At 38.8% G+C, this 14,662-nt stretch overlaps 1 protein-coding gene across 1 annotated transcript in view; it reads right to left on the bottom strand.

The window, feature by feature from the left end:
• The window catches only part of MCHR2 (melanin concentrating hormone receptor 2), a 2,243,283-nt gene that overhangs the window by 1,936,340 nt on the left and 292,281 nt on the right, over positions 1 to 14,662 (bottom strand). Inside the window, exon 2 of the mRNA XM_044065015.1 lies at positions 6,387 to 6,587. Within this exon, the coding sequence (XP_043920950.1) occupies positions 6,387 to 6,577 (191 nt within the window). The 5' untranslated portion in view covers positions 6,578 to 6,587. The remainder of the gene's footprint in view (positions 1 to 6,386; positions 6,588 to 14,662) is intronic.

Genomic DNA, 14,662 nt, shown 5'->3' with positions numbered 1-14,662 from the left:
GACAGTTACCAAAGCCATGGATGAGGGGAAGATGATGCACACTGCCTACCTTGACCTGGCCAAAGCCTTTGACATTATTCCCCACTCAGACATATTAGATAAACTCTCTCAATTAGGCATCAATCCATATGTTACCAGATGGGTAGCAAACTGGCTCACTGATAGAACTCACCTAGTCAAAATAGGGGAAGCCACCTCAAGCAGTAGACCCATAACAAGTGGCATACCCAGGGTTCGGTCTTGGGGCCTCTTTTATTTGGGATATACTTTTCTGAGATGCAGGCCAAAACCAGTGCCCTATGGCTGACCAAGTTTGCAGGTGACTGCAAGCTGGGTGCTGACATCTATCCCCCTAGTGATGTAGAGATCCTCCAAGAGGGTCTCTTTCAGACAAATGGCTAGTGCCCATTGGGGAGAGTGACATCTCCACAAATTATCACATTAATAACAATGCCCTAAGCATGCAATCAGTTGCAAGGGATTTGGGCACCCAGGTTGATAGCAACCTGACTTTTGACCACCATGCTTTTTTCGTTGTACGGAAATCCTTCTACATGGCTCACCTCATAAATAAGTGTATCTCATCCAGGGACAAGGAGGTCATAACATCCCTGTATTCTTCCCCTATAAAGCCCATTATTGAGTACAATGCCCCTTTTGGCTGGTACCTTGCAAAGCACATGCAGCAGCTGGAGAGACCACAGAGGTTCCTCACCAGGAGAATCCAGGGCCTCAAACATATACCATGCACAGATAGGCTAAAAGCCCTATCCCTGTACTCAGTTTTATACAGACTTCTCAGAGGTGACCTGTGTCTGGCATACAAGATGATCATGGACCCCACCTTGATGGGACTGCTGCATATTTGCAAGTCAAGGTCCACTCAAGTAACTCACATGGGTGGCCTCAACCTGGTATGTGACATCAACAGGACTTTTTGGCAAAACAGGTTTGTGTCCCAGAGACTCTCCCATCTATGGAATAGAGTCCCTCTCCACATCAAGCAGAGTACCTCCTTACCCTTTTTAAGCACAGCCTGGATAACTGGATGGGAAACAGAAAATATACCCCTGATATTCCACCCGTGTCCCTGCTGGACAGGGGCATTGGGTGCTGATTTGTCTAAACATGGACTAAACTCTTGACTAGGCTTATAAGGGCCTCAGGGCCAGTAGCCTAGTAACCTCCTATGATTCTATGACTCTATGATCATATAAATTAGTGGTACACAATTATCAAGTCAGACATGCCATTTTGGAAGCTGCTCTGGATGCAAGGACAGCAAGGCACTGCAATATAAAAGGGGGATGCTGATTAATAAATAGTTCTTTGGGCTTACCTTTTTGTAGTTGATTTTCTTTTTAGTGTAAGTCAAATATCAGCTATCCTGTGACAACATTAATCTACCCATTCCTCATGGATTATAACTTGATATAGATGACCATCACTTAGGTTGCTATCAAGGTTTTTGTTCTTTCTTTAAAACTTATTTGTAATTCCCTCAATGGCAGGAATAAATGATGTAATGCTGGCTCTTTGATTTATGTGTACTTTCAGCAAGTGCCAGGTCTGGTAACAACAATGTGCTGCTTGCTAAGAACTACACACCTGGCCCTTGCACATGGCTCCTGAAACATGACTTCCATTACAGTCTACTTTTGGCATACATTGGTAAACCTTACTGTCTCCTTCCCCATGAGATGGCTGGGAAGATATCATTTAGGAGTTGCCTGTGTCCATTAGTAGTACATGGGGGAGACCTTGGGTAAATTTCCCATTTCCAGTCCATAAATTCAAGTTGCACCTAATTTATTCAGTCTGTTGTAGTGTGGCATTATCCAATTTGGGATATACTTGTCCATCAGAGCCAATCCTGATATTGCAGAGCAGGTTTAGATCCCTGGAATTAGTGTTTCTGATGCTGTTTGACTTTCAGATGTGCAGTGTGTACATCAGTACTGGGTCAGAGGATACCTTGTATGCCAGATACAAGTCACCTCTTAACAATTTGTAAGAGACTTAGTAGGTTCTGCAGTAGTCCATATTGGACAAATTATTTAAGACTAGTATCCTTTTTGTAAGGTATCTCTCTGTGGATTCCAGGTGCTGCAAGTGTCTGGACAGATACATGCCAGAGGTGAAATTTTTTATGCAGTAGGTTATCTATTCTTTCATCTTCTGTGATGGTAATATAGTTTGCAATCATCTCAGTGCATTGCTGTGTTGTGCTCCGGAGTTTCTACAAGGGACAGCTGCATCTATGCAGTTGTTTACATGTTGATACTGTCTGGTTGTGTACGCTTCCATGCAGTTCACTAATTTTTCTGGATTTGGTTATGATTTAAACTTTGCCAAAAAGTCACTTAAGAGTAGATAGTTTGTCTTAGAAACATATCTGAAAGAAACCATGGGTGGGGGACCTCTGGTTTTAATTTTAATTTGAAAGAGACAGCTTTATAATTTAACCTAACAAAAGGTGATGTTACACATCCTACTAGTAGGCCTTACTTCATATTGGTAAGGACAAGGCTTATGATGTCGCTCCCCTAGTAGGTACTTTGACTAATTGATGTCCTTCCTTAGATTACTGTTGCAGTATTCCAAACCCTGTTGAGTTATGTCACCAAATAAGCTGGATGTCTGGCCATGGTATCAAAGCCAAAACCTTCCATAAGGCCATATGTCTGATATATGACCTAAGTGCATAGGCATAAGGGTATAGATGCTGATGTAAGAGTGTGAAAAACACAGACTATTTCACTGCCAGCCTGAACATTGCTCTTGCACCCATTGGTCTGTTCTACATGTGATAGTCAGAGTCTTTGTACCTTCACTTGTTCAGATAAGTCCCCCATTGGAAAACCTTACTTTTTTTCTGGAAGTTGTTATGATTTAATACTGCTCGACATTAACTAAATGGGGAAAGTGAGATTATTGTAGGCAGATACCTTATAAAGATCCCTACTCTCAGTGTCTCTTTTGCATAGCTGTTGAATATGACTATAAAAACTGCAATATCTGTCAACCATTTGTACCAAAAATACAATCCATGTGAATTTTCTCTTTTAATACTTATTTTGAGACCCAGAGCCTTAAGCACCTCACCCAAACTAAAATGGCAGATCCTTTTACTCCAGCCATCCTGCTCATTCTAGAAAAGAAATTCAAAAGCCCTAGGCCTGATACTTCTTTGTCTTCCCAGTTATAGAGACATACCCACTGAGGTTTCAGAGCCAGTGGTACATCCATACATTGGAGAAGTGGGAGCCTTATCTTATAAGTTTGGAAAGACAGGAGGCTGTTCCCAAATATTACTTTGAGAAGAAGTATCAGGGTACTTAATCAAAGTATGTCAAGAGTTAGATCCACCACAACTTGTTACATTAGCCATCACTCCCAAAAGGAAGAGGAAGAAATAAAACATGAAAAATATTTCTTCTACTCAGACATCCCAGGGAAAAGAATGGGTGAAATTTTCCTAAAGGTTTATTTAAGACCATTTTCTCTCTCCAAACTCTATCTTTCTGCTGCCCCTACTCCTTCTGCCACTCTTCATTTGCATGGTTTTCACCTGCAAATGGGGTAATTTGCATACAGGGGCTGGGAATGTGCAGGACTAGTGCAAGATCGCTTGTGCACGTCAAATGAATACATACGTGGATCGCTCGGCCGCCATATTGCCTACATTATCTCTTACACTAATCATGCATGCCATGCAAGCTTTGAGAATCCAGGGGAAGGTAATTTCAGAAAAGCATTCCGGGTTGGTTTTGTTGATTCCTGCTACTTCTTCTGCTACCTCAATAAGAGAACCAGCGAAACCAACCGGGAATGCTTTTCTGAAATCAGCTTATCTGTGTTTATTTTGCAAAGTATTCACTCTGCTTCCTTATTTTTCACTTTTCAGAGCAACTCAGTAAAGAATATTCTTTATTAAAAAATCTTTTTTATATATTTTTATTTTCTACTCACACTAAAGAAGACTTCACATGCTGGTTGTTGGGGGTTTGTTAGGCGAGTGACTGCCAGTTGTGCAAGTGCTGGTAGCATAAACCAATATTGCTGAAAACTACTTTCAATGATTATTTGGCTTACCCTCTTCTCTACTGTTGTGTGGCCATGGAATTATATTGGACCAAGTGTGAACTTTCTCCCCATATAGGGGATGCAGGGGGATTTGTCATCTGCAAGCAAAAAAGATCTACCTGACGGAACTGCTGTTAGTGATATTGTTTTATACAGTCAGCACTCACTGAATTTATGGTTGTCATGAACCCTGGTTGCTTTCCAAAGGTACAACATGTTAGTTGTGTTTAAAATACATTTCACAAGATGCATTTCATATAATATTTTAATTAACATTTTACATTGCATGCATTTTTCTGTCTGCATTGACTCACAGTATGCCTTCTATTCTAATTATGCACAGGAGCTTGCTCTTATCAGACATTACACACTTCCATATATCTTACTCCTTATCTAGATCAACACATGATTAAGAAATATTCTATTTTTTTAGTAGAATTTTAGGTCACCCATACTTAAAAATGTTTACAACATGTGGCAAAAAGGCCTGCCAACTGTTTACTAAGGAAGACTAATATTTTACTGCATTCAGGATCAGCAGTTTGTGTGACATTATTTATTTCACTCAGTAGAAGAAATAGTTTTGAATATTTTCAAGAAGTTTCCAAGTATCTATGGCCATTTTCTATAAAGAAATACCTCTATTTTGTGCCATGCCAATTACTTTTCACATTTGATTTAAGGGGTCTATATCAGAACAGCGAAGAGGCGTTTAATTGAACGCCTTTTCGTTGAGAAATAAACAGCAAAAGCACTAAAGCACGAACGCTCAAAACACTGATTTCTTTCTCTGGGAAAGAAATCGGTAGCACAAACACACAAACATACACCCCCCAACGTGGGGGGCTGTGCCCACCACACCCCCCAACTAAATATACCAACTCTGAGATCGCACTGCAGTGGGGAAAGAGGCAAACAGATGAGGAAGGCCAAGGGATTTCTTTCCCAGGGAAAGAAATCGCTGTTTTGAGCATTCGCGCTTTAGTGCGTTAGCTGTTTATATGTCGACGAAGAGGCGTTAGATTAAAAGCCTCTTCGCTGTTCTGATATAGACCCGATTAAAGTCACAATGGGATCCATGCAATTTTATAAACTGATTCCATTCCCTTTCTTAATTTTTACCTTTGTTAGACATTATGGTTTTATATAATGAATGACTGAAAGCATTCGTCATTATCATTTTGTAATTGATGTATAGTTAATTCTAAACAAACAAAAATTGCACTGTTCCAAGATTATTTTGTGATACTTCTTTTGAGATTCCATACTAGAGGCAAACTCAGATTCAAAAACATTTATGTTATCAATTGCCGTTTGGTAGTAAATATTTTTTTTGTCTTTTCAAAAGAATATTATAGAATTTAATAGAAATCAGGCGTGAATCAAAAGTTACATTGAAGTAAGGCACTTACACTGAAAGAAGGCCTTTTTGAATCTGTCCCCCTCCCCCTCTACCCTATGTTAGTCAGATTATACATAGGCCTTAGACTGAAGTAGGTTGCTTACATCAAGAACAAGTCTTTCAGAACCAGGTCAGGTTTACACCTGAGTAAATCACTTACACTGTCAGCAACTCTTTTGGAATTATGGCCTCTAGTAATACTCTTAGAAACTTATTTCTTGTCAAAAATTTGTACTGAAGTGACAGTAGTTTAACTTTTAACCACATCTAGTAGTAAAACTAAACTATCTTCGTTAATCTAAAGGAAAAGAAACAAAACAGAAAAGAAAAAAAATGAGTTCATTTTGTAGTGCAAGTGCAATACTTAAATTGAGAGGCTTTGAAATATTTTGATTATTTCTTTACCTTAGTAGTGCTTTAACTCTGCAAATCTGCCCTTAACTTTTATCACCCTTAGTTTGCATCTGTCTTAAAATTACTAATATTATCACATCACTTGTCCAAGAGTTTCATTCATTATTATGAATTCCTTTCAAAAATATATTAAAGCAAGCAATACCCCATATAACTTCAAAAAACTGCATATGTGCATATCTGTGCCGCATATTCAATTTATTTCTATTGAAGAAAAAGCAAAGCAAAGTAAATTAAGATATGCCATTCATCTCATGGGCACATTTTTAACATTTGTATTCATTTTTTTTTCAATAAAGCAGTTTGACTGTCCTTTTTTCCATTTTATGAACATTGTAATGAATACTCAGCAATCTCCATACAAAAAAGAAGGGGAAAACAAGCAACATAGTATGGTATGTTTTTCTTTTGACAGGATTAAAATCAAGGCTACGCCTTTCAGCCTTCAATAGCTAATTACTATTGATGAAACATAGTACAGTACCTTATGATTGTAATTAATATTAGGATATTTCCAATCAATCCAGTTGAACAGATCACTCCAATAAAAGAAGGAAGAATAATGGTTTCAGCAGTTCTGGTTAACTTGTGTTCGGACATCCAAGACTTGTTATGAGAGTCATGGGTAGTGTTCCAGCATATTAACTGTATTTCACTCATCTTTAGGTGGTTCATATCTTTGGACCTGTGCATGAGAAGACGAGAAACAATATCACTTAAGTATTACTTTATTTAGAATTTGTTTGAAGTGATAGAGTAATGAACCAAATGGAGCACTTTTAGTGAGTCTAGGAAAAGACAAACAATAAAAAGGATGAAATAAAAAAACAGAGGTATCACAGCATATTGAGTGACAGAAGTTAAAAATAGACATGAATGCATAAACATAAACAGTGAAATCAGGAACAATAAAAAAGAAAATAAATATTACAAGCCAGTTAATTTACAAAGGAAACAATATATTATTAATAGTATGTGTGTACCCTGGTTAAAGATGGAAGCAGTAACTGAATAAAATGAACACTATACTTGATCAGAAATGGGGGGGGGGTAAGAAAAGCATGTAGAAAAGACATAATGTATGAAGCCAGATTGAAAAGTGAGAGGGAGGAGAGTATTAAGGGCAATGGAAGGGAGGGGAGTACTACGAGTATATGAAAGGAAGGGAAGGTAGAGAGCAATGAAGGGGGGGGGGTGATTACAGAAACATGGCTCAAAGACTATGGGAACAAGGTAATGTGGGCTAGATGGAGATGTTGACAGACGTCCCCAGATATTATAAAAGTAATGTGATATGGGCTAGAGACAAGAGAGAGAGGGATGTTGAAAGCATGTAGGAATTATGTAATTCTCCCACAACTGAGACATTTGCAGGTGATCTCTTAGGTGATACATGTACATTGAGTAAAAGGTGGAAGTCTTTGAGGTTTGCCGATAGGGCTTCACAGAGTATGTGAGACCTAATTTGGAAAAACTGTGTTTAGTTCTCTGAAGGTTGTTTATGAAAGTAAAGTATAGGACCTGACTACGCTTGACTTCTAAAGTTGTATAATGCTGATCTACGCAGTTGTGCTGCTAAAGAGGGAAATATTTCCAAATTTCAAAGATGAAATAAAAGTGAAACAAGTAGAACATCTGCTGATTGCTTTTTAGGTAGTCATGTTGGCTCTTATAGTAGGAAACCATGGTGTTCTGGCAGAGGGGCAAAAGTATCAAACCATAACTACCCTAATTTACAGGGTGCTTATGTTTTCACAATAATATATTTATTTAGAAAAAGAGCACTGAGGAAAAGCTAACAGGCATGATTTTCTGACATTCTGACTTAAATAAGCAAATTACTTTTTGTTAGACATTGTGTGTGTTCCAGTATCATCTGTTGTATTTTTTTATGACTGTGTAGTCATAACTCCACTGCCAATCGTTCTATGGACCATTGTTCTGTTATGGAAAAGAAGAAGTAGTCATGTGTTTTTGACCACATAGCATCTATCTGCAATGCAAAAATTTTAGTTTTTGTATAACTTACTGTCAAATATCAGATATTTTCCATAAACACAAACATATTAATGACACCAACTACATTACTTTTGGCCAGTGAATGTGCTGCCCTGCGGCTACAGAGGTGTGTAATTCATCTGCACTGTCAGTAACACAGAGTTAGGATTTCATCTTCATCAGCAGATGGTCAGTGAGATAAGATAAAACTCAAATGCCATATACTGCCTTTCTTATAAAGAGAAATGACTGTAAATGCTAATGAAGCAATATAACTAACTGATAGGATTATAATTACCTAGCAACTCAGAGGTCAGATGAGAGATGTGTAGAACTCAATGTAGCATTATAAGTCTCCATCCAACAATGAATCCTGGTAAAAAGATATCTCAGATAAGGGATTCCTCAAACAACTGAAAAATAATCTAATTGAAGCCTTTGTCCTTAATTGGCCCAAATCCAGTAGCAGTTACTGATTTTATCATTACAGCATTTCAAATATTGTGTAACACTTACCCATTATAAAGCACACACCAGGTATAGATCAGATGAAAAAGAAACAAAGTCCATGATCAATGGTTTATAGCTTAGGGGGTATAAACACACACACACACACACACACACACACACACACACACACACACACACACACACACACAAAATACGTGGTTATACACATGAACACATGCAAACAATATGTGGTTATATATGGGAAACTTAGGCCTAAATGTTAATGAGTTATCCTCAAGAAGTTGCATGCAATGTAGTGCACTTTTCTGACATGGAGTTAACTCTTGTTATTAAATTATAAAAGTATGACTCTCAGTAGAAATCTATTATAAATGAAACCACTACACATTAACTTAACAAAAAAAAATACAGTAGAGAAATGAAGCTTTGGAGTCAGGGGGTGAATTTCTTCTCCACTAAGAGTAGATTAACTGAGAAACCTGTAAAGGTACACTGTACTACAGTATTATGTGTCAAAGAGTAAAGACATCTAAAGGCATTCAACACGTTTATGTTTCTTTAAGAAAATAAATGCAAAATATCAGTAATAAATGAGAAGTTCATAACTTATTGTGGGACCAGAATAAATTGTCCGTTGATTTTACATTTTCTTTACAAGATTACAGAGTCCTAGTGTAATTATAGGTCTTTATGTACTGAGCTGAAGAAAAGAGTCAAACAATGTGAATTTTATGAGTTCATGAAGTATTCATAAATTATACAATAATATGTTATTGTTATTTAAAAATGAGCACTCTGATTGGACAGACCAGCCAGGGTGCCCATTGTAAATCAAACATATGCCAATAGAAAAAAAATGGGTGGCTGATGTAATATTGAGCAGCCAGGCTTTTTTCTTTTCATATATGCTGTGGAGGCATACCTCTCAATTATCCAGATTTTAATAAACTGTCCAGATTTTTGATATGTTCCTCATACCATTTGTGGTTTTCTGACAAATCACTGAAGAGTGAAGTCATTAAATAATGACATGCATTTGAGTTTCAGACTTCATATCTTTCAGACAATGAATGCTAACACAAATCATGTTATTCTGGCAACTTTCTAAGAGCAACATTTACAATCTGTCCCTATTTTTGGGACTTTGTCCCCAATTAATTAATGCTTTGTTATTTGTTTTTTTTTTTTTGTTTTTTTTTTAATTTCTTGAGCTAAGCAGTTGAGAAGTATCTACTGAGGGAAAATTGAATACAAGAAAAATCAGGTATATTCTGCAAATCTAAAGAAATGTACCTGATTTCCCTTGTATTGCTCTGCTGTCTCAGCATTGACTCATACCTCTGAGCTTTCCAATTTTTATATGAAAAAAAAAGGCAACAGAGATTCTCTTTTCTCCACTGGTTCTTCTGAACAACACTGATGTACCATGCAAGCATGTGCAGTACATCAACAAATGCAAAAGATCAAGTAAAACCATGGAGAAAAAAATTAGTGCCATTATACAAAGACATTCCCGAGGATTCACTAATCTTCCATGTAAGAATAAATTAGTCTTACACGGAAGCGCCAGTCTGAGACGACAGCATGCCATGCATATTCATGAGGGTGCGCTGCCTCAACTCTAAAACTAACATGGAGCATGGACAAGTGTAGGGGGCATGTCGGACTGCCAATCAGTCCAAAAATCCATGTCCCTGCAAGTTTGAAACTCAGGAAATGTCTAGTTACATGAGAGAATCCACTCACATGTGTACATTCTAACACTACACTCCCCCATATAGTAAACCCCGTACAAATATAAAAAGTAAAAGAAATGTTTTTTTTTTTTCGTTTGGGTTTGCATGGGTTTGCCCATTGCTTAGCTACAGTTAGCAGTTTAGACACTGAAGAGGATAATAAGAAAAATATATGCAAATTAAGTGAAATAGCGATAGCGCAGTGGTTAGAGCCTTCGCATAAAGAGGAGGCATTCCCAGTTCGAGTCCCACCACTACACTTTTCATTTTCTGTTGGAAATCTGTATACAAACATATTTCCTGACATGTATTATTTAAAGTTTTGTAAAAAAGCATTGAAATATTATATGTAGTAGTGAACAAATATATATATATATATATATATATATATATATATATATATATATATATATATATATTGGAAGGTGAAATGGTTATGCATACTGATGCATGACTAACTTATTTTAAGCAATGTAAAGCACTGCTAAGCATATTATACCAGTATTGAGCATATTTATATTTAATTGCTCGTAGCTGAGCACTGCATTAACTAGTGCAATGTCTTTGCGCGGAGCTGTGCATCGCACAAATTAGCGCAGACAGAACATGTTTGCACGTAGCTGCGCACAGGGCTAACCAGCACAACGTTGGGCAACGTCAAGCAACGTTGGGCAATGTTGAGCAACATCGAGCAACATCAGACAACGTTGAGCAACACTGAGCAAATTCGGGCAAAGTTGAGCAAAGTTGGCTAAACATGGCTACACCTCCTTTACTGTACCTTAACCATTCAGGGCTGGCCAGTAGGAAAATAAAAAACAGTGACAGGGTTTGAACTCAGGATACTGTGCACTGTAGTCACAGTACATAACCACTAAGCCAGGACAGCATTTCATAACCATGCACTTTCAACAGACACATATCTATCAAAGGAATATTAAACATTGCTAAAATCAGCTAAGCAGGTGTGCCTACAGCTGAGTTTTTTCAAAACTGGCCAATCACAAATAAGGGTGGGAAATGAGGCACATATAAGCTCCACATGTGGGAATACTTGCCATAACTGGTTGTAGCTCCCTTCTGGAGTCAGCATGGCCGGTTTTGGAGAAGGCACTCAATTTCAAGTGCAACGTTGGGGCATTGAGGAGACCAAAGTATGGTTTGGCTCCTTGTCCACAATCATGAGGAAAAGCTCCTGTGGGGCCAGTACCAGGGCACCCAATACAAAACGGAGGCCTGGAACTGTGTAGCTCGTGATCTATCCAGTGCCACTGGTGTTCCTCGAACTGGTGAGCAGGTCAGGCACCATTACTCTAACCTGTAGTGACGTAAGGAGGATCAACTGGACCAGTAGATCCAGGAGGCCTGTGGGATGGTAAATGTCCCAGTACTGAGTAAGTAGCCATTGTATTAAGTATTTAAGAATTGCTATTCTTGTCTATACTATGGATAGGTATGTCTCATTATCACTGCATTTACTTCACAGCTGCAGGTGTCCGGGCTATGAATCAGCAAGCTCATGAAGATAGGCTGCAAAGGCTGCGTCATCAGGCAGGTTAATAATTATTCTGCATGTACTGTTATATAAAATAAATGAGAGAGCCTTCAAAAAAGTGTTTTAACCCAATAAATAAAGGTATAATAATTCTTTAATAATTATTCTGCATGTACTGTTATATAAAATAAATGAGAGAGCCTTCAGAAAAGTGTTTTAACCCTATAAATAAAGGTGTAATAATTCTTTAATAAAAGTATAATTCCTGGTGTGCATCTGTGTGATTTTCTTTGATATGTTGTTGTACTGTTGCATTTTAGAAATAGTACTGTTGTATTAAGCAGTGTTAGTTAACCCACACTTGGTTATGCCCATATAAAGTGGATGCAGGGAGTGCCAGTAGCTTTTATGCATATTTACAGCCCTTAACTGTTGGTTCATGCCCAGCATGTACAGGTTAATCTGGCACATGAGTAGCTTGGTATTGTGTTCCCCAGAAATGTCAGTGTGCTGCCAGAAATGTAGGGAGCTGTTAACATATAACTGATAATTTCACCTGAACATATCTAGATAATTATATGAAAGTAGAGCTGTCAGTGTACCATCTCAGCAGTAGTGTGTGTGAGCAACTCTCAAAATATGTAGCAGCAACATCTGCATCCTGGACAGTTTGTATGTCATATGCAGCCCATGTATATAATGATATAGCAAAATCCAATTGCACAATAGAAGGACATTGGGTAGTGTAATAATACATGTAAGGGACATATAACTGCAGCTAATAGGAATGTAGTGTAAACTAGAAGGATGTATAAGTTGTTAATTGAGCTATCTTTTCCACCCTACTGTATGTGCATAAAAAATGCAATTCCACACCTCAGTGGGTATGTCTAATCTCAAAACATTTGTTGGGACATATGTCCCATTGGTTTATAAATATTTGCATTCATTTCTATGCATGTGCCATGTTCATATACCACAATATTGGTGGCCTGTTGCCATCAATTAAACCTGCATGCTGTTGTAATGTCCATTATTGTTCTATATATGCATGTGTTATGCTTGCTTTTCAACTGTTAAAACTCTGGTGTGTTGGGTTAATGGGATACTTCTGCATGCTGTTATAACTAACTGGGAATGCTGTTGACTATTACTAACCCATATCTTTATTAAATTCTCCAAAACATAGCTCGTATGGGAAGGCCGGTCCCAGCGGACCCACCTGTCCCACCTCAGCTGGCCATGGCACCTGGCACCAGCAGGTCCGGTGCCCAGCCTGGGACCTCCTCCTCCATTGGCCCTGTGCCACCTTCAGGTGGAAGCACTGCAGAGGATGGGGCTCTGCCCCCCATGCAAGCGTGGGCAGAGGAGGGCCACCTATCACCCTTTGAATGGTCCAGGCTGTGGTGCATAGAGAGATCAAGCGTTCTGTTGCAGAACCTCTATGCCAGCTTGAGGCATGAGTGACGCAACTCCCGGGTCAGCCAGCCCCTCCTACACAGCCCCCAGCACAGCCACTCTCTGGGCTATGAAGGTGCAGTGGTGACTGCCCATGGGTGAGGATCTCATTTCCACTGTTGCAATCTGTGGGCTGATGGGCTTGCAATTTCCAAAATCCCTCCCCGTCAGTGGTGTTCACCCACCACATGTGTCATATTCCACCCCTGTATGCATCTTCTTTGTCTTGTCTGTTTACCTCCCCAACCTACCTCCCCAAATATACCTACTTCCCCTACCCCACATTCCACTCTCACCTGAAAAAAAGGGCAATCTGCTCCCAAAAGAAATTACGCCCCATACATAGCTGCCCATTTTGCACACATGTCCTCTGAACACATAAAATGTAATTTAATTGGCATTACAACATACTTTGTTGTCCTCACCCCTCTCTCAGGGGTTGAAGGTTTCATATTTACCTCCAAATATATTCCATTTGCACAGCTGTTGCTGTTAAAGAAATGGGCAGCTACGAGCCTTCCCTACACCTGTCCTGCACATCCTGAGCTATTTTCCCTACTGTCTTTCCCTCTTTGTGCCCCTTTTTCACCACTTTCCTATCTCCCCATTTTTCTTTTCTTTCAAAGAAATGAGCGCAGGGGTTAGCGGGCGTAAGCACTATTAAGCAGTAGTTAGCGGGTTTGCACAAGTGTGCACTTGTTTGCGCTTAGCTAAGCATTGCTGAGCATCACGCAAACCCTCGCAAACCCGCTTACAACTGCTTAAAAGTGCCTTAGTCACTCTGTATGTGAAGGCCCTTGTTCTGCTCAGAAGAAAAATAAAACACCTCTGTCAATTTCGAACCCTGGACCTTTTACACACTACAAAACGTGAAGTATCACTAAGCCATGGTAGCTATACAACAAGTTGGTGCTGAAGTAAATATATCATGCATCAGAATGAGTGAATGTAAAGGAAAAATAGGAATGCCATACCACACAACTTGTTCTGTGGATCTTTACCAACAGTTGTTGTGGGATTACATTACATGACTGTGATAAGAGAAGCAGCCATTATAGCAGGAAATAATGTTACAACATCACTTTACAACCCCCACACAGTATCATAGCAGGACAAACACTGGCATATTTGTTTAGGGCAGAGGTCATACCTCCCAACTGTCCCTAATTTTCAGGGATGTCCCTGATTTTGAAACAAAATGTATCTCTGTCCCTCTGAATCCCTCTGAAAACTACTGACTTTGGCCAGAAAGGTGGTGAATTACACATAATGAGTAATGACAATAATTAAGAGTTATACACTTCTTTTACTTCAGAAAAGGTTTATTAAACCATATGCTCTGGTTCTCTAAAAGTCTCAACTTAATGGCAGTAATATTTTAAAGGTGTCCCTGACTTTTTCTCTACTTTCCCCTGAGTCTGTTCAAATATGTACCTCAGTGTTTGAGAGGTCTGGCAGAGGCAGAAACACAGAGGCATATCAGCCTTTCTGCTGTTACACACTGTGCAAATAGCTTTGGAAAGAGTTCTGGAAGCATACCCTTATGTAGGAATACAACACTGAAATACAAAAGGATGTAGCCATGTACTGGTAGCAACCAAC

The sequence above is a fragment of the Protopterus annectens genome, chromosome 1.part0 (genome assembly GCF_019279795.1).
Source record: "Protopterus annectens isolate FY-2018-M chromosome 1.part0, PAN1.0, whole genome shotgun sequence".
Taxonomy (NCBI): Eukaryota; Metazoa; Chordata; order Ceratodontiformes; family Protopteridae; genus Protopterus; species Protopterus annectens.
Note: the sequence above shows the minus strand (reverse complement) of the source record. Positions and strands in the feature narration are given on the sequence as shown.